The 24,210-nt window shown below is 52.4% G+C and overlaps 1 protein-coding gene across 5 annotated transcripts in view; it reads left to right on the top strand.

Annotated features, from left to right (window-relative positions):
• ABCG1 (ATP-binding cassette, sub-family G (WHITE), member 1) overlaps positions 1–10,922 on the top strand; it is an 83,844-nt gene extending 72,922 nt beyond the window's left edge. For 3 of the 5 annotated variants that reach the window (XM_012002576.1, XM_012002574.1, XM_012002575.1), the window contains exons 8-15: positions 617–731; positions 2,635–2,783; positions 2,956–3,057; positions 4,772–4,940; positions 5,816–5,916; positions 6,200–6,358; positions 8,199–8,317; positions 9,843–10,922. In XM_012002576.1, coding sequence (XP_011857966.1) covers positions 617–731; positions 2,635–2,783; positions 2,956–3,057; positions 4,772–4,940; positions 5,816–5,916; positions 6,200–6,358; positions 8,199–8,317; positions 9,843–10,071 — 1,143 coding nt within the window. In that variant the 3' untranslated portion in view covers positions 10,072–10,922. Of the gene's footprint in view, positions 1–616; positions 732–2,634; positions 2,820–2,955; positions 3,058–4,771; positions 4,941–5,815; positions 5,917–6,199; positions 6,359–8,198; positions 8,318–9,842 lie in introns of all 5 variants that reach the window. The other 2 variants (XM_012002571.1, XM_012002573.1) reach the window with 1 other exon arrangement.
• Positions 10,923–24,210: the final 13,288 nt, after the last annotated feature.

The raw sequence follows: 24,210 nt of genomic DNA, 5'->3' as shown, positions 1-24,210 counted from the left end.
GGCGGATCACTTGAGCTCAGGAGTTGAAGAACAGCCTGAGCAACATGGTAAAACCCTGTCTCTACAAAAGAAAAAAAAAGTACAAAAATTATCCAGGTGTGGTGGCATATTCCTACAGTCCCAGCTACTCAGGAGGCTGATGTGGGAGGATCACCCGAGCCCAGGAGGTGGAGGTTGCACTGAGCCAAGATCGTGCCACTGCACTCCAGCCTGGGCAACAGAGCAAGACCCTATATCAAAAACAAAACAAAACAAAACAAAAAACAACAACAACAACAAAAACAACTTAGGTTTTGATATTAGTCTGAGCAAAAATAGTCACAAAGGGATAAAATGTGTATAGCTCCAAAATTTTTTCTGAGCAGGGGGTTAGCATGAAAAATAAAAAGCAAGCAATATAATCAGATCATCCCTGGCCGTCGATATTCTTCCCTGGCTTTTCATGGCTTTCCCTTCACATGTTAATAGGACCCTTGGGGGTGATGCAAAGCTCTCAGGAGAGGAAGTGGCTGAGCGTTGGGCTGACCGATTGAGTGGCTGATTGACTGATGGAGAGCTCCGGTTGCTTTCCGTGGAAGGCAGGGCTTGATCCCTTTCTCTCCTTCCTTTTTTCCAGCTTTACGTCCTGAGTCAAGGACAATGTGTGTACCGGGGAAAAGTCTGCAATCTTGTGCCATATTTGAGGGATTTGGGTCTGAACTGCCCAACCTACCACAACCCAGCAGATTTTGGTAAGTGGAGCCCTGAGCAGCTCGGGGGACAGAAAGGGGATTCTCCTCCTCTGTAGGTTTCACTTTTAGTAAAAAGTGCAGATGCCCCCAACTCAGAAACCACTTGACTATTCCACAAATGGCTCAGTTTTCTTCCGTTGTTAAACTTTTTAAGGACCACCACCAAAAAAATGGTTCCCTTTCCTCTAGACTCTAGGTAAAACCATCTGGCCAGCCCATCTCTGCCTCTCTCCTCTCTCTGTGTCCTAATCGCCTCCTCTCCTGAGGACAGCAGTCATTGGATTCAGGGCCCGCCCTAAGTCCAGGATGATTCACCTCAAGATCCTAATTACCTCTGCAAAGACCCTTTTTCAAATAAGGGTGCATGGTGACGGTCCAGGTGGACTTCCCTCCTCCTTCGCCTTCCAGCCATCAGCCTTAATCTGTCATTTTTCTTTAAAATATTTGATTCGTGCAATTCCCAGGACTCGTATTTTCTACCACACTATTTCCCAAATTGTGTTCCATGAGACACCGTTCACGGGAAGCGCCTCTCACTCACAAGGAGTAGGCTGTGATGGAGAGGAGAGAGGGAGAGAGGTGCAGGGGATGTGGTTTAAGGGGGGACAGGACCTGGGAGGGCTGTGGTTCTGGCTTCACGCTTGCTCACAAGGGAGAGGAACAGATCAGGAACCGGTCAGTAACGGATGCTGCTGAGTGGGGCAGGGAGGAGAGGTGTGAGGCCTGCATGGAGGTGAGAACCCGGAGGGAAGGGCGGGCAGGAAGGAGAGGAAACAGGGCACATGGGGATGCGGAGAGATCCTGGAGAGATGAGCGTGTTCTGGGGATTCCATTTCCTCAGTGTCGTCTGACCAGAGAGTGGGAGATGGGGGGGAGTGTGGCCCACTGTAGCGGGTGTGGGTGACCAGAGGGGTCTGGAAACGTTGCCTGGCGGTGCGGTGGGCTCGTTTAGAACCCTTGAGGATGACTTTCCGGTAGGGCCAAGGTGTCCCGGTCTGTGGCTTGATCTAGGGGGTGTGGTGGCCCCCGTACCAGCTGGGAGGAAGCAAGTAGCTGGCTCTGCCAGAGGGAAGTGCGGAAAAGGGAGGGGCGCTGAGGAGCTTTGGGCCTTAGCAGGAACGTTACTGGAGTGGGAGGCGAGGCGTCGCGCAGGAGGACACGGAGGCAGGAGAGGGCAGAGGGGTTGGGAGAAAGCAGAGGTAGGCAGAGGGCAGGAGGCCAGGCTCCGCGGGAGTGTGGAAGGAGTTGCAGGCTGCAGAGGAAGTCGAGGTGGAGGCAGACCTTAGGGGAGCAAGTCCGCAGGCAGAGCGGGGAGGTGACGATTGGGATGTGGGAGGAAGGAGCAGGTGGGGAGAGCCTGTGCAGGAGACACTCACCGGGATCTGAGAGGTGCAGGTGGAGAGTCCTGGGACCTCCAAGTCCCCAGGGTGCCAGCCGCTCGTATGGCGATGGGCATGTCCTTCTCTGCCGTCTTGTAGAACTGCTGTGGCTCTCATCACACCCTGCCAAACCACAGGCTCCTCAAGGAGGCGTCCCTCAAGGAGGAGCCCTTTGTTCTGCTCCCCTCCCCAGCTCCACCTTGGAGGCTGGCCCAGAGCAGGCATTCAGTAAGTACCGGCTGGATGAGCAGTCGGTAGATGCAGGCGCTCATTACTTCTCAGACCACCGACAGCACAGTGTGTGTTTGCGTTTCCAGTCTCCCGACGTGATAAAGGGCCTTGCTGGGGGTTTGAGAGCCGCACGCTGGTTGATAAATGACTTTGACATCATGCCATTAGCACCGCCAGGCAGCATCTATGGAATCACTTTAAAACATTCCCACTTGAATAACGACTTTCGCATCTGGGTGACTGGGCCGTCCTTCCTGGAACCTGGGCTGACCCTGCGTCTGTGTCTCCTGCAGTCATGGAGGTTGCATCCGGCGAGTACGGCGATCAGAACAGTCGCCTGGTGAGAGCGGTTCGGGAGGGCATGTGTGACTCCGACCACAAGAGAGACCTCGGGGGTGATGCCGAGGTGAACCCTTTTCTTTGGCACCGGCCCTCTGAAGAGGTAAAGCAGACAAAACGATTAAAGGGGTTGAGAAAGGTAATGCAAATCCTGAAGCCCCCTGGGGAAGGCTGCATGTGGCACTGTGCACCGCTGCATGAGCGCTCTTTCCGAGCAAGAAGGAGCGGCGGCTCTGACTGGCTTTCACCCGTTCCCCTCTTGCGTGTGTCCTCAGGACTCCTCGTCCATGGAAGGCTGCCACAGCTTCTCTGCCAGCTGCCTCACGCAGTTCTGCATCCTCTTCAAGAGGACCTTCCTCAGCATCATGAGGGACTCGGTAAGGCTGCCCCACATCTTCTCCCGTGGCTAGGGAAGTCGTATGTCATTTTCTCATAGACTCATCCTGACGGAATATGTTTGTTCATTCTCACATTGCTGTAAAGAAATGTCTGAGGCCAGGTGTACTGGCTCACGCCTATAACCCCAGCACTTTGGGAGGCCAAGGCGGGCGGATCACTTGGGGCCAGGAGTTCAGACCAGCCTGGCCAACGTGGGGAAACCCCATCTCTACTAAAAATACAAAAATTAGCCAGGCCTGGTAGTGCACGCCTGTAATCCCAGCTACTCAGGAGGCTGAGGCAGAAGAACTGCTTGAACCCAGGGAGCAGAGGTTGCAGTGAACCAAGATCGCGCCACTGCACTCCAGCCTGGGTGACAGAGCCAGACTCCCATCTGAAAGGAAGGGAGGGAGGGGGGAAGGAGGGAGGAATGGAGGCAGGCAGGAAGGAAGGAAGGCAGGCAGGTCTGAGCCTGGGGAATTTATAAAGAAAAGAGGTTTAATTGGCTCATTGTTCTGCAGGCTGTATAGGAAGCATGGCCGGGGAGGCCTCAGGAAACTTTCAATCATGGTGGAAGGCAGAGGGGGGCCGGCATTCCCCTGGGAAGGGGAATGGAGCGCTACACACTTATAAACATCCAGATCTCACAATAAGTCACCCACTGTCACAAGCACAGAACCAAAGAAGTCCACCCCCGTGATCCGATCAGGCCCCATCTCCAACATTGGGGATTACAATTTGACATGAGATTTGGGTGGGGACACAGACCCAAACCATACGACCAAACTTTCAAATTACTTTTCTTCCATTTGCAATAGTCAGCGTTCACTGTAATGCTGCAGTAACAAACACTCCCATAATGTACGTGTCTTCCTCCACTGATATTTGTGTCCTGCTTGTGTTAGGGGTGGCAACAGTGGGTTGTGTCATGGCTCCGTCCCATAAGTCTTCTCATCCTGGGACAGCTCCTATCTGGACATGCCTTTCTGCAACATGTCAAAGGACAGGTGCAAGAGAGAAACCAAATGGCAGCCCTTAAAACTTCCAGTTGGAGGTGGCAAATTGTCACTTGCACTCACATGCCATTGGCCTAAACAAGTCACATGGCCGAGCCTGAAACCAGGGCTGTAGGCAAGTCCATTTCTCCTTCAGGAAAGCACTGTGAATTATGAGGATTGGGGTGGGGGGCTGGACAATTCCTTATAGGGAAGGAGGTGATGAATACACGGGAACCATAGTTCCACCAGAGAAGTGGACAATCTGGCCACCTGCTTAGGAGCGGCTAAATGCCTGGCATGGCTTCTGGGACCTAATTTGAAAGACAGAGAGGCTCACCACAGCCCACACCAGAGTTCTTGGAGCCTCTGAGCCTCTGATATGGCCACTTTTCCCTCACTATTGTTTTTACCTTTCCTCTCTTCTGAGGGTAGACTTCGTTTGTTCTCCATTTTTAAATCTTTAACAAAGGATAGTAATTATGTCTGTTTTAACACAACAAAAGCCTGACATGTGTGCATATGTGTGTGTGTGTGTGTGTGTATGTGAGTTGCTTTAGGGTTTGGCTTGTTTTTCTGGAGGAGAAGAGAGGATAAAGTCTAAGAACTGCTGTCACAGAGTTCGGGGTCCCATGCTTCCAAAGGCCGCAGCCGGGTTGTTCTCTGGGCTGAGGACAGCTTTGCGCATGCACCGGGTAAGACGCGGGTCTGCCCCCAGGTCCTGACGCATCTGCGCATCACCTCGCACATTGGGATCGGCCTTCTCATCGGCCTGCTGTACTTGGGGATCGGGAACGAAGCCAAGAAGGTCTTGAGCAACTCCGGCTTCCTCTTCTTCTCCATGCTGTTCCTCATGTTCGCGGCCCTCATGCCCACTGTTCTGACATGTGAGTGACAGACCACAGACCCCTTCTTCCTTATTTTCAATTCCTACCCAAGCATGGGGGGCCTGAGGTCATGCCTTGACCAACGGATGAGTTTTCTAAACACAATGTTTTTGTTTTTTAAAATATCATCTTCTTTGTTGACAGATGCAAGTTGTATTGTATTTGCTGTTAGATAAGAAAATACAATACTTAAGCCAAAGGAATGAATCCCGAATGGAAGACTTTTAAGCATGGGGGAAGGCTGATGGGAGGGGGATTTCTCAAAGATTCACTGATTAGGAGCCCCCCAACTCTACTACTTAAGCGTTACCTAGTTCAATTGTTAAGATAGCTCTGCACAGCCCACTTCAGGAGCAGAGAAGCTCTCTTAGATGGATCTCCACACAATTCCAGTTTGTTCACAAGGAGGCTGCCCTTGGTCACTTTGGGCGACAGTGAACACAGCTGCTGCTTCTCCTGAACTTCAGCATAAACAGCCCCCCCCTAGGTACCTCCTCCCCAAGCCGCCCCTGATTTCCAAGAGCAGCTCGCAGCCTTGCTCACGGGAAGGGACCAGGCTGATGCGGAGTTTCAGAAGAGGCTGACTCAGGAAGAGTAAGGCCAGGCACGAATCCTTGCATTCATCACTAAGATGCTGCTTTGTGTTCACAGACACGCTCCCCACCCTCATTCTCCACCCGATGACTCTTCAGGTTATCCACATGGGTGGCAAGTTTTCCAGGCTAGCAAAACACGTCCTCTGCTTGTTCAGTCTCTCAGTGCCCTAGGCCAGAGCTGGGTTACGAGCCGCTCAGCTCAAGATCGCCGGTTGGGATGTTAAACAGACTCGCTGTGCATGGTCGCTGACCCTTCTTTTTTGCTTTTCTATCTCCTAGTTCCCCTGGAGATGGGAGTCTTTCTTCGGGAACACCTGAACTACTGGTACAGCCTGAAGGCCTACTACCTAGCCAAGACCATGGCGGACGTGCCCTTTCAGGTGTGTTAGCCAGGGCAGGGGCTGGAATAGGAAACGGGGGCAAGAGTTCTCCTGTACACCCTTTATATTGAGTAAGAGGGCCTGCCAGGGATGCAGGGTGGCGTGGCCCGACGTCGGGAGCTCTGGTGGGAGCTCTGGCAGGAGCTGTGGGGAGTGGGGAAGGACCTGACGTCGGGAGCTCTGGTGGGAGCTACAGGGAAGGGCGGGCTGCCCAGGAGCTTTGCTGTTGGCCTGCGGTAGTGAGAAGCGGCCGAGCCCGAGGCTGATGGGCCCTTGTTTCCAGATCATGTTCCCCGTGGCCTACTGCAGCATCGTGTACTGGATGACATCGCAGCCGTCCGACGCCGTGCGCTTCGTGCTGTTTGCTGCGCTGGGCACCATGACCTCGCTGGTGGCACAGTCCCTGGGCCTGCTGATCGGAGCTGCCTCCACGTCCCTGCAGGTGCCAGCCCAGGAGGCGCTGAGTGAGGGCATGAGGGCTGGACTTCCCTGCACCATCTTGGCCTGAGCTAGGGGGCTTTGCCACCCCTCCCCCTACTTCTGCCCTGAGCCTCCTAGATGGGGTCGTTTCCACAGGAAGGGCCCGCATTGTCGGGGGTCAGGATCGGCTGGCTTCCACAGTGCGCACAGCGGGCAGCCTCACGTGTGCTGACTGCGTGCTGGGCGCCCCTCCCAGCCTTTCCCAAATCTGAGCTGTAGCCCCAAGCACAGCCACGCTTAGGTGCTGTGCTGGCCCGATTTTACACAGCGGGGCCCTGAGGCCCAGAAGGCAAAGTGATTTGTCAGGGGGTCACACAGCTGTCTCAGGAGCCAAGTTCTCAACACCTACACATCGCTGCCTCTGCGGGGACCCTCGGCCTCTCCATGGGCCCCTTCCTCCTCCCATCGCTCACCCTGTCCCCCGACCTGCCACCCACGTGCGCCTGCAGGTTCTCTACCTCTGTGGCTTCGGGACACTCGGCCTGAGCCTGTCCTTCCGGACAAAAGCACTGCTCTCGAGGCCCCCAGGGTCCCATGCTGGGTGCAGTGTATTCCCGGGTCACCTCCAGTCCACCACGAGCTGGCTGCCTGGCCCCCAGGGCCCGGGTGCCCTCACCCTAGATGAGGATAGCCACGTAGCCCGGCTCACAAGGCTGCCATGGACCAAAGATGACACGGCAGGAAGGTGCTGGGCCCACACCAGCTGCAGCAACCCATGTCCCCCAAGGCCAGCCCCAGCGCACCTGCTCAGCCACCCCCAGGCCTCCTGCCTAGGGCGCTCAGGTTCTGCAGGGGTCACTAAGCAGAGCAGGACTGGGATGCCCCTGTCTGCACGGTTACACATGACACACATGCACACAGACATGACACGCTACACACACCACACCACACACACCACACCACACACTACACACCACACACAGTACACACCACACAATACAAACACACCACATTACACACTGCAGACACACCACACACCACACTACATACTACATACTACACACCACACACTACACACACATCACACTGCACACTGCAGACACACCACACTACACACTGCAGACACACCACACACACACTACACACTACACACCACACACACACACCACACTACACACCACGCACTACACACACATCACACTACACACTGCAGACACACCACACACACACTACACACTACACACCACACCACACACTACAGACACCACACACCACACAGCAGACACTGCACACACCACACACACTCCACACAACCTCCTACCCCCCATACACTCGCAGCGCCCTGGCTGGACCTGTGCTCACTGTGAACCCTGAGTCACGGTGGTTTGTTCCGTCTCTGGGCTGCTCTCCCGGAGGGGCCGACAGGCAGGCGTCTATCCCGCCTGTGGAGGCTGCAGTCCTTCCACTGGGCCCCGACCGAGGGGGTGCCCGCCACACACCTGCCACGGGCCAGGCACTGGCCTTAGCCCCCCGGGAACAGCTGTGGAGGAGCAGGCAGCAGCCTGTTGAGGAGGGTGTGTCCCTTTCTGTGTGGCCTGGGCACATCCACTGGGTCCCAGCTCATCCTGGGCTGTAGGAGGCTCTGGGGCTGCCATGTCACAGCAGGGCAGCTGGGGGATCCTCAGAGATGGTGACCCCACACCTCAGGGACGCTGCACCTTCTGCCCCATTAAGGACCCTCATTACCATGCCCAGAAGGTGCCCTGGCCCTGCCCTGGGGGAAGCTGGGGTGGGCGAGCCTCCACTGCAGGAGGCCATGCTACAGGTTCTGCTACATCTGTCTCATGTGCCCCCAACTCCAGGTGGCCACCTTCGTGGGCCCGGTGACAGCCATCCCAGTGCTCCTGTTCTCGGGGTTCTTCGTCAGCTTCGACACCATCCCCACGTACCTGCAGTGGATGTCCTACATCTCCTATGTCAGGTAGCGGGCGCAGGGCACACATGGCGTGGGGACCGAGGGTGACGAGGGAAGAACTGCCTCCAACGGCGTGAGGGGCTCACAAAAGCCACTCTGGGCTGCCGGCCGAGTGCAGATCACACATCTGAGGATCCATGCCTTCCATCTTCCTGCTAGTTCCACCTGCTCCTCGCCAACACACACACACTAAACAAGGAGGCCACACAAACCAGCGCTTCGCACCCCAAGGGCCATGGCAGGCCCAAGTGTTCTGGATGTTTCCAAGAGCTGCCTTTGGTGGAAGTGCTTCCATTTTTTAGAAACGTTCTTCCTCCCCGAAGTGAACAGTGCTCCTAACAAGTGCTGATTGTAAAACCTTTATAAGAAATCTGGTGAGGGCTGGGTGTGGTGGCTCATGTCTGTAATCCCAGCACTTTGGGAGGCCGAGGCAGTCAGATAGCTTGAGGTCAGGAGTTCGAGACCAGCCTGGCCAACATGGCAAAACCCAGTCTCCACTAAAAACCCAAAACAATTAGCTGGGCATGGTGGCACGCAACTGTAATTCCAGCTACTCCGGAGGCTGAGGCGGGAGGATCTCTTGAACCTGGGAGGCAGAGATTGCAGTGAGCCGACATTGTGTCACTGTACTCCAGCCTAGGTGACAGCGAGACAGAGAGAGAGAGAGAAAGAAAGAAAGAGGGAGGGAGGGAGGGAAAGAAGGAAGGAAGGAAGGAAGGAAGGAAGGAAGGAAGGAAGGAAATCTGGTGGGAAACAAGTCATTTTTAAACAACTTTTTAAACATCCTAATATCTTGGAACAAGAATGCCCAGTGCCTCGGGTCCTTAGCTACAGCGTTTCATGCCCTCTGCGGAGCGGGGTGTTGGCACGCTGGCCCCACGAGGGGCAGCACCCATCTTCCGAGCTGCAGAAGTTCCACGTGACGCAAAGATCCAAAGTTTGGAACAAGCTCTTTTCTAGAATGTCAGTTCAGACTCAGGTATATTGTTCAAGAAAACAGAATGAAAACAAAGCCCTTGTACAGAGTTTCAACAATCTGTGTGTGCTCCAACACCACGAAATCAGAAACCGACGTCTTTCTTCTCAAAATGAGTGCTTTTGTCCTGACAGGGCGGGGCTGGAGCAGAGGGAGAGAGGGGGCAGGAATGTTTCATATAAATGTTCTCAAGTCCTTGCAAGTTGGCCAGCCCATGATTCCCTCCAACCGATAGAAAGCACGTAACCTCGGAAGTGAACAAAAGATTTCTCAGCGCATTTCACCAGTGAATGAATATGTACTGTTCATTCAACTTGGTTTTTTGCTCGGGGCCCTGGAAGAAACAAAATTGGAAGAAAAACAGAGTGGAGCTGTTGCCCGTGTTTATCTTAAGAAGATGGTGGGCGGTGAGGAAGTATTCTGGGGAAGGCAGCCCTTTGGGACGGGAGGACAGCCAGGCTGGGAATCGCAGGGAGGGTGAACAACATCGACCTTCAGCCGACGGCGTGGTTGGCTGGGAGAGCGTCCTCCCTCATGCCTGGCCTTTCCTCTTAGGTATGGGTTCGAAGGGGTCATCCTCTCCATCTACGGCTTAGACCGAGAAGATCTGCACTGTGACATCGACGAGACGTGCCACTTCCAGAAGTCGGAGGCCATCCTGCGGGAGCTGGACGTGGAAAATGCCAAGCTGTACCTGGACTTCATCGTACTCGGGATTTTCTTCATCTCCCTGCGCCTCATTGCCTATTTTGTCCTCAGGTACAAAATCCGGGCAGAGAGGTAAAACACCCGAATGCCAGGAAAGAGGAAGATTAGACACTGTGGCCGAGGGCACGTCTAGAATCGAGGAGGCAAGCCTGTGCCTGACCGATGATGCAGAGACTCTCCTGATCCAACCCCTAGAACCGCGTTGGGTTTGTGGGTGTCTCGTGTTCAGCCGCTCCGCCCAGCTGGGTTGGGTTCTCTCCATTCCCCTTTCTAGCTTTAACTAGGAAGATGTAGGAAGGTCGGTGGTTTTTTTTTTTTTTTACATACAGAATTTTAAATACCACAACTGGGGCAGAATTTAAAACTGCAACACAGCTGGTGATGAGAGGCTTCCTCAGTCCAGTGGCTCCTTAGTACCAGGCACCGTGGGTCCTGGATGGGGAACCGCAAGCAACCTCTCGGCTGATGGCTGCACAGTCAGATGTCTCGGGGCAGAGGGGCCGAGCACGGAGCGATTCCATTTTTTGACTGTTGTTTTTCATAGTTTCATCTTTCTAAGGTGTGTCTCTTTTCCAATGAGAACTCATTTTTGCAAGCCAAAAGTTGATCAATAGCATTCATTTGAAGAAACTGTACCTTTTTAGTATTTGCTGAAGAATGATTCGGGGTAAATCACGTACTTTGTTTAGAGAGGCAAGGGGTTTAACCGAATCACCTAGCTGGTCTCATACGCAGACAGCACTGGTGAAGGATTGAATGCAGGTTCCAGGTGGAGGGAAGACGTGGACGCCCTCTCCACTGAGCCATGCAGAAATTTTTAAAAGCTATACAAAACATTGTAAGAAGACATTGGCCAACTCTTTCAAAGTCTTTTATTTTCCACGTGCTTCTTATTTTAAGCAAAATATATTGTTTGTTTCTTCCTAACTTTCTGACTACCTTAATTTTGCCTAGGTTGATTTAAACAAACAAACAGCATCCCTTTCCTTCTATATCCTCTCAGCTACCTCCACTGAACCTGGAAGAGCAGGGCTTAGGGAAATTCAGGCATGACCTTTGAGGGTTGTCTCTGCAGGAGCAGCCAGCAGAGAAAGATGGGCTAACTGTGCAAGAGGGGAGGAGGCCAACAAGATGGCATCAGAATCCAAGGGCTTAGGGCAAAGTCAGTAGACTTCAGCGTGTAGAGGCATTTGAAACTTGATCAAACAACGCATTTCGAGTGGTGGGGGATTTCATCTCTGGTTTTTGTGATCTCACAGCCACATCACCGCCTCAGTGTTAGGCTTGTGTAAACTTCGCATATTGGAAACCGCTTCTTTCTTACGACTGAATCACGTAGGTCAAATCCCACTAGGGCAGGAACAGGTGCCTATCTGGAGGTCAAGTGGCCTTTGAATTCATAACAAGGCTGCCTGTGTGCTTGTCAGCTCTCAGAGGCAGTTTGACTACACGTGGAGAAGGTGATTCTGGCCAAAGAAGTCCATCTTTAGGAAAATGCCGTTGTTTCCTCCTTCTAGAATATCATTCTCCAAGAATCCGGGCTTCCGATGGAAAGGCTATGTTTTTGTGGGCAAATCAGTGAACCTTTCTGAGCTACATTTTTCCTCATCTGTAAATAGTTACAGTACATCATGCCCAAGGCCATGCCAGCTCAAAGGGGGTCAGAGGGCGTGGGATTCCTTGGTGATGTCCCCGAAACTCTTATTTCCCACTTCGAAAGAACGAAAAGGGTCTGAATTTTATTTACACATGGATTTAGTTTGCAAATTCTTAGAGATTCCTTTTTTACTGCTAGATCTTTTTTAGTAAAACACAATTGAGATAGATATTAAAGTGTAATTTTAAGTGTGCTTGTTCTATACAAATACGGCATTGCCTTCCAGATTAAATTTTTAACCAGAGTCAAACTTAGCCTTTATAAAAAGTCCTCATTTAATTTCAAAATAGATCTTCTTGTAAGACATCGCACATAGGGAAGACCCACCTAGGAATAGCTGGGTGAAATGCAGAATTGGAAAAAGGCAAAAGTCCTTGCTCATGACTCAGAACTACATTGAGTGAGGTCGGTGTTGAAAACGCCCATTCCCTCCAGGTGAGCCTTTCCCATTGTGGATTAGTGTCGGGGGTTTATGGCCCTAATACGGGTGTGTCTGCACTGCGTGGACCCACAGCCCTGCCCCAGAAGCTGCTTGGTCTCTTGCTGAGACTGCTTGCTGTACCTCATGAGTTTCAGGAGGAAACAGTGAGATGCCTCTAGATTTAAAATCTGGTTTCGGAGAGCACCTAAGCCCTCTGAGGGAATGACTCCCGTAGGAGTTTGATGGAGATACTTCTAGGGGGAAGGGCTTGGGAACCGTGAGGGCTGTTAGGCTGCAAGAAGGGAATGGATATGTGAGATCACGTGGGTTTATTTTTTGAAGGGTGAACTGGAGTAGGTGAGGATTCTGCCGTCGATACTCCAGGATGGCTTCGCTCAGCCCTCCCCTGTAGACTGGAGGAAAGCCTACCGCCAAGGAGGAGAGGATGCGTCTGTCCTAGGCGCAGCCGGCCTCCCTCTTCCAGGTTCAGCAAGGGCCCCTGGTTGGGCATTTTCCTCGTAACCGTTGGCAGCATTGACTCAAATGGCATTGTTTAGCTTTCCAGATATTTCCCCGCTGCTTTTTGTGTTAAGGTAGTTTGGTAAAATGCCTTATTCCAATGACCTAAGATAACATCAAGCAACTCACTGATTTACTTTTCTAACTAGCTGTGGTTCAGAGGCGCACGGCAACGTGCTGTCTTTCACATGGTGAACGTTAAACCCAGACCAACTCCCCAAGTCTAATTTGTTTCAGTAATTCCTGAATGCAATGACCCAGATATTCCTTTCATCTCTGATTGAGTTTCTTCCATTAGAAGGAAGAATTAAACCTTGGATAAAAGATTTGCAGCTGCCCCAGTGGTTAATAGAGGTGAAAATGGAAGTTTCAGTGAAACTGCTGGGGCCTTTTGCCTTTGTCCCCATCCAAAAAGTTTTGTCATTTTGTGCCTCTCTTTCTTCTCCTCTGGCTGAATATCCACTGGAGATTGAATTCTCTGAAACTCCCTGCTTGGGTGAAGTGGGAAGCTGTCTCCAGGAAGGGGAGTGACTGTGCAAAGTTTTACACGTCCGATGCTAGAATTGGATTACATCACCTGGGGGAGGCGCCTTCAGGACCAGAAAATAGGACATGGAGCTTTGAGGTGAAAACTTATCTTCGAAACCCACAAAAAGTCATTTCCCCAGCCCGACATCAGGGACAGACCACACCCACGGGGCAGAAACCGGGCTTGGTTGTTGCAGTGAGAAGAGACGGCACGACTCTGGTGCACCGAGCACCTTTCCTCGTGGCTGTTTCCAGGCATTGGGCTGAATGCCCTCAGAATCCCCTGTCCCCTGCCCACTCCTCAAACCCTTACTGACCCACCCCTCTCGCCTGGTCCTGTCCCAGGCCCTGGGAGTGAGACGGAGGGGACTCCAACGTGGGTTTGCCCTCCAGTGTGGTGGGAGGACCTGCGTGGCCACTTGGCTTAGCCCTGCTCATGGTGCAGACGTGGAACACGGAGGCGGGGAGAGGCTCCGTGACGTCCCCGAGGCCCCAGAACGCGGAAGGAGCAGAGTTGGGATTCCAGCCCGTTTGGACCCCGAAGTCCCTGTTTTGTTTACTGCCTCCTGTTCATGGCGTATGAATGTATCTGAGATGCTTTGTAAGGCATAAAGTGCAATACTAGCTTAGTGGCTGATTGTTCAGTGATTCCTTCTGTCACCAAACAGATGGCTGAGATGAGAGGGAAACCCAAGCCTAACGCCCTTCAGTGGCCTTGCATCGCAGCGCCCGTGACAGGTACCTCTCCATGGAGAGGGGCTGTCGTCTGCCCTGGCCTGCTCCTCCTATTGCAACAGTCCTGTGGACTAGCTCAGGCTCCAGAGGGGCTGGTGTGGGTGTGTGTGTGTGTGTGTGTGTGTGTATGGTGTGTGTGTGTCTACATACAAGCACATGTGCACACATGCACACACACATACATGCACACACACGCACATGCACACATACATGCAGGTGTGCAGACTTGGCTGCAGGCGTGTGTCTGATAGTATTATTCTACGATATTTCCCTCATCTCCGTAGAACACCAGCTTCTGAATCCTCAATCAGCCTTTACTTCAGGAAGAAAAGAAAACCTCTCTCCTTCCAGGTCTGTGGTGCAGATGGGAAAAGTGTAGTCAACACCCATTAAGGCTTTAGTCAAATGCCAGCTGAATTAGAACGTGACGAACGTTAGACAAGACAACCCGACCGGGCAGGCCGGGGGAAGCGCAGAGTGTATAAATACAAAGTTAGATACTTTTCAGGAATAAAGACTCTAATAAAATGTTTTATATAAAACTTTTTACCTGTGTTCGGCGTCAGATGCTTTAAGTGATTGGCTTGCATTTTTCTAAGTCGATGGATTCTTAGGCTGTGTCTGGAACGCACTTGTTGTTCCTCTGGGAAGAGCACCGATTTGTCACTTATGTTCTGGTCCAAGACCTGGCTGTAGATGAGCCTGTTCTCAATGATGTTCATATTTTATGTTGAATTGTCTTGAAGTTTTGTGTTTCCTGTTCTCCCAGAATCCTCACCCATATCCTCCTGCCTTGTGATATTGGCCATGACCTCGAAATATGGCTGGAGGAGGCTCGTGGCAGGGCTAGCAGGAGGGCTCTGGGCCACACCTTCCCTTTGGTCCTCTCCACCCTTGCAGGGGCTCCCTCAACCCGGGCTCTGGGGTGGTAGCTCGGGCAGGACGACATCACGTCTTCCTTACTCCGCTTTGCTGGAAACCCGTTTCCCAGGCTCAGCTCTGTAGAGCCGGCTGCTAGTGGGGAAAGCAGCCCCTCTGGAGGTTTTGGTCCCGAAGCTGAGGTGAGCAGGGCCTACAAGTTGCTCGGTGTCATGTGCTGCATTAGCCCATGGCTCCCCGAGCTCCAGCCAGGCAGTGACCCTCAGAGTGAGGACTTCCTGGGACAGTGGTGGCTTAGAACTGGGCTTTCAGATCCAGCTTCCCTCCCACCTCTGGGATGCAGAGTAGAGAGCTGGGCTGGGTGAGGTCGCAGAATCGACCCACAGCGGCCCCTGCACTCCTCTCATGGCGGGCAAGCACAACCGGAGGCTGCCCCAGGCGTGCACATAAGCTCACAATGCACACTTTGCTTCCCCTTCGGTAACCCCTGCCTCTCTGGACTGCCTGGCTGCCCTGGATCCCAGTAACGTTAAAGCCACGGTCCTTTCCGAGCCACTGTGCTTGGCCTGTCCCATCGGGGAGATTCCTCCAAGATAATCGCCGCCCCCTGCAAAGACAGGGGCTTCTGATGTCCACGTGTGGGGCTGACCTTTTTGGGGAACCTCCCTGGGACCAGAAGCAGGGAAGAAATAGGAGACCCTGCATTCCCATGGCACAGTCTAATTTTCACTTACAAGCTCAATTCAGGCTGTCCTTAAAATCCACGTGTCCTGGGCAAGGAAGGAAATGTGGGGACGGGCACACACACACATCCTTCTGCTGTGCTGGCCTAAAGTTCCTAATAACTATCCTACATCCTGCCTGTCTCCTTTTTCCATACTTGAGGAAACAGAAGGGTTTAGCCTTAGCCCAGTTTTTTGTGTTATCTCTAAACAGGCCAACCTGGAATCACCCCTCACACAGACATGTGTGGCCTGCCCCAGTGTGCCCGAGGCCCACCCTGCTTTGCCTGGGGTTGATGTGAATGTCACACATGGGAGCGGAGGCTGGGGTTAGGACCCTGAGGCTTCCCTGTTCTCAGAAATAGTCTCCTGGCATCAAAAGGAGTAAACGGTCCATGCCACTGGCTACCACATTCCAGCCTGGCAAGGGTTACTGTTTATAGAGGCACCATTTGAGGGCTTTTCCATGTAGAATGACCATTGTAAAGCTGAAGAGAAAGGAACAGAAGCACAAAAGCACCTTGATTCATCGCAAACAGGCAGGGGCTGCCGGCTGGAGGAGCGCTCTGCATTTTGAGGGCGTGCTGGACACGCTGAGGGCTCCTCTACAGCTGTGGGCTAAGCTTGCCCAAGCCCCTCCCCTTTTCCAGAAAGCCATTCCCATGGCCACCGGCCTTTCAGGTCCAGGATGAGGACACAGACACAGGCACATACGTGTTTGTTTCACTGGGGTCCATGGTTTTGGGGACAGTCTTCTAGCCCCCGAGATCTCGGGAAAGGCATGAGCTCAAGTCACAAACCTAAAAAGTAGCAAAACTCAAAATTATTACATTCAGCTGTTTTCTGCCAATAAAGCACCACCATCCTCTGTGCGTCTGCACTGAACAAACATGCGAGAGAATCCGGATGATCACTTTGGGTACCTTTGGCCTAAACTTTGCACATGACTTTAAACACGGCCCTGACACTGCACACAGTAAGAAATGCTTTTTATTTTATGGTCCTTAAGGTTCAGAGATCTGATCTCTGGAAACGTGTAAGCCACCGGCTGTTACCTCTGACTCATGTGGTCCATTACCTTGAGGGCCGGTGAGTGGGGCAGAGATGCTGAGGCCTAGCTGGCGAGCCCCTGTGCAGTGAGGCAGGACCCTCCCTGGTGGCCTGTGTGGGGGGCTAGTCCTCTAGTCCCCCAGACAAATCTCCCTTTAAGGAGGCTTCTGAAGCTCTGAGTGCCGGCACTCAGAATTAAGCTGACTCCTCACTGCTCTCTGCACTTGCCTACGAGCCTCTAGAAAACAGTTTGCCCAATGAGAGTGCTGCAGCTGAGGCAGAAGCAGACGTGTCCGTTTCTGGGGAAGTTACCCAAAAAATCTCCCCTCTTAGGGGGCCCTAATGTGCCCCCTCCTGTGGGTTGAAATGCATCTGGCCTTGAAAGGGAAGGCTAGGAAGTTAAGAAGTACGTGGGTTTAGGGTTGACAGCCCCATATTCATGGACTCCTGGCGATCCCTGAATGCCACCTAATCTGAGTGGTAACACAATTTGGTGTGTCTGAAAATGTAATAGTAACCATGGCAGCGCTTTCATTTTTACACCTTTGCATTTTTACATGTCTGTCACTGTGCATCTTGGAGTCTCTTTTCCGTGACCTACCAGCTTCCCAAGCTTAATAATCAATATCTCACTATTATGTCATTGGCCAACTAAAAACAGTAGCAAAACCTCCTATCATCCAAATTGATAATAAAATAGACCACCACACCCACACATTGGGGGCTTCCCATTTTTATAGTCTTGTCCTCCCACCTGCAGGGTGTGAATGGGGATCAGTTTTTCAATAGAACATGTATGTTTGGTAAGTTAATACGTGTAGCTGACCCCTTTGCCTTTGTTTTTATATATGTATATTTTTCCTTTGTAGACATATTGATGCAATACCTGTTCATAGTTGAATCTGTTACGAATTGTTACCTTTTATTTGATGAAGAACTATTTAAAGATTTTCCTTTGTTTTTTCTTCTAAAGCAAAAGTCAATGCAAGTAACTCTAATCAGCGTGCAAACGCCTGCATATATCTGTATATCTGCTATGTAATTATATAATGTTTTTATAATGCTGTGTGGATAACTTTACACTGATTTAGTTACTTGACTGTAGGAAACACTGTTGCTTTGCACGCTGTGAGAGGTTTGCACTGTTACAGATGAAGGCAACATATTTACATATGTACATGTGTATACATATATATATATATTCAAAAATAACATCGGCTCTTTGGGGTGTCTGTTTCCTTGGTGGTTTCACACCACTGGAACATTGAACCTGGACAGACCCTAGAATGTGAGTTTCCTGACTCCACCTTACAGACCAAAGAGCCACGTGTCTATTTCTGTAGACCTAGCTCCTGAGATTTGTACATGCGTTTTTTGCAGACTTAAACTTTGTTTTCTGAAATTAGATGCCATTTATGATGATGTGATGTCAGTCAAATAAAGCATCATTATTTTCAGATTTCTGCTTCTCTTTCCTTTTGCTTTCAACAGCCCCAGCTCTCAGACCTGCTGGGGGAGTCGGTTCTGGTAGAGCATCTAGCATTTTCCCCCTACCCGCCCTTGCTCTCAATGGAGCAGTTCTCTCTTCAGTGTCATGATGGATTCCAGTGAGGAAGACAAATAAGAGTGACGGTAAGGATGCCTGCAGCTCCAGATTCCATGGAGCACCGCGTAGTGGCACTGTACCCTACCTTTCCATGTGCAATCTCATCAAACCGTCGTCATCAGTGCTGGAGAGCCACAGCTGGCCCCATTTTTCAGGTTAAAAACACCAAGGCTCAGGGAGATTACACAACTTCCCAAAGCCACAGAGCTGGTCGGTGGCTGTGAGAGGTTTGCAGTGTTACAGATGAAGAACAGTGGCACGCAGAAGTGAGACCCTGGCCATCCTGCTAGGGAGCCAGGGCTCCTGGCCACTCCATGGCTCTCCCTTCCTCAGGGAGAGGCATTTAGGAATTAAGACTGCACAGGAGAATCCACATGGTACAGGAAGTGATGTGGCAGGTCTGACCCTCATGACCAGTGGAAACTTCTCCTCCCAGACACATCGATCCAGATGATGTGCCAGCATCTCCAGGGCTCGGCCTTGAGGTCCATATGCTGTCAAGGCCCCTGTGAGTCAGGGTTGGGGCCTGAGTCCAGGTGTCATCGGGGACCATCACCTGGGACATGGCCCTACTGGGCCCCACTTGAAGGCAAGGAGGAAAGTGTACATGTGTGGGTAGGAACAGGACAGTGCGAAAAGTCGCTGCCTGGTGACCTGGCATGGAGACTCTGCCCTCCCACCTGCACGGTGATCCACTGAACACAACAGCTGCCTCTGTACTCACGGTCCCCCACACTCCCCTCCTTCCTGCCCTGGTTTCTCCATCCCTAGATGCCATCCCATGCCCCAAACCCATCCACCAAGCACAATAACCTCGCCCCCACCCACCCCATGAGGTCACTCAAGTTGACAACCAGATAACAGTTTTTGTTTTGTTTTTTTTTTTTGTTTTTGAGACAGAGTCTCGCTCTGTTGCCCAGGCTGGAGTGCAGTGGCGTTATCTTGGCTTACCACAACCTCCACCTCCCGGGTTCAAGAGACTCTTCTGCCTCGGCGTCCTGAGTAGCTGGGACCACAGGCGCATGCCACCATTCTCAGCTAACTTTTTTATTTTCAGTAGAGACAGGGTTTCATTATATTGGCCAGGCTGGTCTCGAACTCCTGACCTCGTGATCCGCCTGCCTCAGCCTCTCAAAGTGCAGGGATTACAGGCGTGAGCCACCGTGCCGGATAACAATTTGTTGACCCATCCCCTCCACTGCTGGGAAAGGACTGGGCACTGCCCACACTCCATACAGCTCTCCTTCCCTGGCTCGGAATCACTGCAGGCACTGCAGACCAGAGGCGCACTGTTCCCCACTCCTGCTTATCGACTGTGCCGCATCCCCTTGTCGGAGCGCTCCAGCATCCATGCAGCCGCCTGGCACTCCGTCATCGGAGCACTCCAGAATCCATGCAGAGAGCATCACCCCACATCCAGAGCGCACCAGACTCCGTGAAGCACGCGGAACCCCCTCATCGGAGTGCTCCAGAATCCATGAAGTGTGCAGCACCCCTTAGTCAGAGTGCTCTAGAACCTGTGCAGGGAGCAGCACCCCACACCCGGAGCGCTCCAGAATCCATGCAGCACAAGGCATCGCCTCCTCAGAGTGCTCTAGAATCCATGCAGCGAGCAGCACCCCACACCGGGAGCGCTCCAGAATCCACACAGTGCCTGGCCCATGGTTATCCGAGTGCTGCAGAATCTATGCAGCCAGAGTCCTCCAAAGGACCCGGAGATTATTTCTGCAAAAGGCCATGCCTTCGTAAATCTGAACATTTGGAAAACATCCTTCTATTTATATCCTTACAACCCACCATTCAAGCTGTAGAAGCCTTTCTGGAAACCTAAGCAGAAGGATATCCAAAATGTGAAAATGGTGGGGCCTGCAATCCCACAGAGCACCCCCCGCTCTCACCGTGCCCAGGTCGTCCCACTCAGCACCGATATTCTGCCTCCAGTCCTGGGGCCTCCGGGTTTTACAAAAAGAGATGACTCTTGGGGACGTCAGGTGCGTGGGGTGCCATGAACCCTCCCAAGGCTGCAGCGTCTTGGACAAGGAGCCCACAGTACTGTTGCCAGCCAAATTGACTGCACCCCCGCATGAGGGGGCCGATCTTCCCCCACCACCACTGTGGCTGGCATTGCAGTGGGTGCCACTTGTTAACAACTTCATTTTACAGAGAGATGGTGAAGTCAGACGCGGGTAAACCTGTGGCAGGGCACTCTTCCTGAAGAACCAACAGATCCCCTCGAGCCCGCCCCGCTATTGTATTTCCCTTTTCTGCCCTTTTCCCAGTGCAAGCAGCTGTCGGTCTGTGCTTCCTGCTGCTCTGCTCTGCAGATACTAATGAAGCCACAACCAGGGGGCCAGATGGTCACAGCAGGGACCACAGCCGGGCAACCTATAAGTTCTGTGACCTTGGGAGCTCTGGGACCTCGTTTTCCCTAATGTCCCCATCTGTAAATAGCCAGATTGCCATAGTTGAGAGTAGGTGTCAGAGGGAAATGGGATCTCACCACACCCCAGGACTGAGACAATTCCTCTGGTTGGTGAGGGCTGGGGCTAGGGTGGGAGGCTCAGAGCAGTGAATAAATGAATGTGGGTGTCAGGGGCTTCCTCCAGGGGGCCTGCCCACCTGCCCCTGCAGAGGACAGAGGCCAGGGAGACAGGTCGGTGGGATGAGGGAGCAGAGGGAGTCGGCTGCACCCCACAAAACCCAAGAGGGAAAGGCTGCAGTGCTCAGGCCAACAGGGGCAAAGACAGCTGCACAGCGAGAAGCAGCGAATGATTCCTGTGCCTGAGTGTGGTCTTGGAATGGTGGAGAGAACCCTTGAGCCTGGGAGCCACCTGGAAGGGAACAAGGCCGCCTGGCAACCACCTGGCAGGACCCATTGAAGATCAGACGTGCCAGCCACACCTAGGTGCTCGGTATGGCCTTGGAAATAAACTCTCAATTCTCAGGGCAAAAAGTCAGGCCTTGTCTAAATGGGCAAATCAGCAGAGGTATCAGCACATGTATAGATGTGCGCTTAATCGAGATATTATTCGCTTGCCACAGAATTGACTTTTGTAAAGGACACATCTCAGTGGGTTTTAGTAAAGTGTATGATTTGGTTGTTTTTAGTATCTAATATTGCACAGAATTGTGCAGCCAGTATCATATGCCACTCCAGATCGTTTCCATCACCCCAAAAGGAAACCCCTTCCCTGTGAGCCGCCACTCCCCATCCCTACCCCTACCCAGCAACTATGAAACACTGTCTGTCGCTGTGGGTTTCTCTCTTCTGCACGTTTCATATAAATGGAATCACACAACATGTGGCTTTTTGTGATCGGCTTCTTTCGCTTAGCATAAAACACTTCAGTGTTGCTGAAAACAAAATAATAGAACCTAAGGAAGAAAGGGAGCATGAACTCTAAATGCACTAGAAAACTGGCCAACCGAGTGGTGCGGCTCTGAGCTCACACAGGAACGAGCTTTCTCAGCCTACACCTTCCTTCTGCAGCCATCGGCAACCCTCCGATACAGCCATTGCAATTGTCCCATTTTGCTGATAGGAACTTTGAGGCCCCGGGGGTCTCTAACTCTTTCCAATACATGACGTGCCTCTCGAGCCCCCACGAAGGAGGACTGAGGGGAGAATTTTCAACCTCCAGAGCTGTGTCACAGCCCAGGGCACTGCAGGGCCTCAGAGCAAAAACCTAGTGAGCAGGCAGGCTTCTTGGCCGCCTGGAGATGCGCCTACCACTCAGCTGTCCCTCAGAGAGGACCTGCTGCAGGGACCCAGGTCACCGAGAGCCCCACGTCCGGCATGGCATCCATGCCAGGCCAACTTCCCTGGGGCTGCTTCCAACCAGGGCATTCCCACCAGACACAGGGTCCCTTGAGTGGCACTCTGCTTTGGGGACTCCCCATCAGCCTGCTGGAGGCACTTCCTCCCCAGTCCTTCCCCTATTCAGTTCAGAGGCATCAGACCCACATCAAGGCCGGCAACTTCTCAGCCTGTTCTTCCTCCCTAAGGGGTTCCCCAGTAGGTCTGCTGCTTATGGAAGCCTGCATGGGTGTCTCCGCTTGAAGCCAAAATCCTCACCATTGGAAATTTAGGAATCCTTGGAATACAGTGATAAATACAAGTGAATATCCAATGTATTATGGAACAATGTAGAACTTTCCAGCAGACTCCGGAGGAACTGTGGAAAACTGCCACAGCCACACCCTTCACCACCAACTCAAGAGGAGGGGGAAGGTGTACGTATGCCACGGAAAACCATCACGGGGTGTAATGGCTACAGTGTGGGGAGAAGTCCAGTTTTTCTCTCTCCTTTCCACCAGCAGCACACGCCAGCAGCAAAGGAGCCCAGTCATGTTCTGGCTTCTTCTGGCAATCAAAGTGTTCATTCTGGAAGGTTCTGGAAACATGGACCATTTCCAAGTCAGTGATGAAGGTATTTGACATAAAAATGGTTCCTGGGTCCTATGGGTCACAATTCATTATTTGAATTCACCCTGAGCCGCTGACAGATGTCGGTTTCAGATATGCCCAGACCAGGAGGTGGGAAGGCCCAGCAGGTGGCACTGAGGCCACTAGGTCTCTGGACAGCTGTGGTCAACTGATGTCCAGTGATGGAAATTAAATATGCATGAGGCCCTATGAAAATATAAGAAATAAAAGGAGAGTAATGTTCACTACATTCCTGTTCAGTGCATCGTGCTCCCCATGTTCACACCAGAGGACAGGATGAAGGAGACCAGGGCTTGAATTCCCCTGGATGGGCCACCCACGAACACAGGCAGCCCCAGCACTGACATGCTTGAAATGAACGACTCAGCTAACGCTGCAAACCAAACAAACGCAGTCTTTTCTTGATTTACATGACATACACTCCTGGAAAATTCAGGTATGTTCAAGCCATTTGAAACAACAACCAACAACCAAAACAACCGTGTGAAGATGTAACACAGAAGTAGTCTTTGGGCTTCGATCGTCATGAATAGGTTTGCAGCCACCATGAGTGTCCAACAGGACGCTAGGACGTCCATCGGGGGGAGGCAGTGGTCTGTTCAGGACACCTGGGGACATCACAGTTTCCTGCCATGTCTGGCCTGTGTTCACTCAACTCTCCGTTCATATGATTCATGAACATGCCCACAGATTCCGAAACATCCCCGTGGCAGCAGCCTCCACTGGGAACCCCCGGCTTCGATCATGTGTCCTGGGGCCCAGATCCTCCTCACCAACAGGAAGCCCAGGGTAATTCTGGGGCTGGGTATCTTAATTTGTATCTGGAAGTGGCAGGGCACAGCTGTGATTGGTGGCGAGCCGCAGTGACTCCAGCGGTCAGCAGAGGGCGCTGTTTAGTCACTTCGTGTTTGGACCAGGTTTCCGTTCTGCCGTCGGGCTGGGGGGTGGGTGGGCTGCTTTGGGTCTTGCTCCCTCATTGGTGTCTGTGATCACTTATGAGAATGTCACAGCCCCCAGGTGGGTGCTGTCAGGGGCGGTGCGCTCTTTCTCATGGCACAAACCCCACCCAGGGTTCTGAGAGCCCCCAGACCCTGCCTGGGGCCCCCGAGGAAGGCAGGGAGCTTCCAAGGTCCCCATAGCAATCGAAGCCGAAGCGAAGGAGAGGCAGAGACAGACGGAGGCAGGACCCCGGAGACGGAGAAGGACGGGGGTCCAGTCCAGCTCATTCCAGGACCCCAGCCCTCCTCAGCCCCTTTCCTTTCCTCACTGGAGCCTGCCCTGCACAGCTGAATTATAGGGGTTCTCTGTCCTGCCAGCAGATCTCTCCATCTGATGCTGTTTCACTGGATGGAAGCGACCTTGATCCCCCCCACAAGGACAGCAGGAGTCATGGTGAAGCTTCTAGAATGTGCATGAAACATTGTCCTGTCTGAGGAAGGCACAGGCTCGGGCTGGAGACAGGGAGCAGCTCTGTGGTGGGTGAAGGAGGGGTCCCACCTGGCTCAGATTTGGGGGTAGCCCTCCCTCTCAGGGGCACAGCAGGAAGGAGTCTGGGAGGGGGTACGGCAGTGTGGGAGGTGTTGACTGCAAAAGGCAATGCCGGGAACGGAGAGGCGGGGCAAGTCAAGAAATTCTTTGGAAATGCAGGTGG

This window comes from Mandrillus leucophaeus, unplaced genomic scaffold (assembly GCF_000951045.1).
Source record: "Mandrillus leucophaeus isolate KB7577 unplaced genomic scaffold, Mleu.le_1.0 Scaffold69, whole genome shotgun sequence".
Lineage (NCBI taxonomy): Eukaryota > Metazoa > Chordata > Mammalia > Primates > Cercopithecidae > Mandrillus > Mandrillus leucophaeus.
This window is presented reverse-complemented; position numbering and strand designations above follow the sequence as displayed.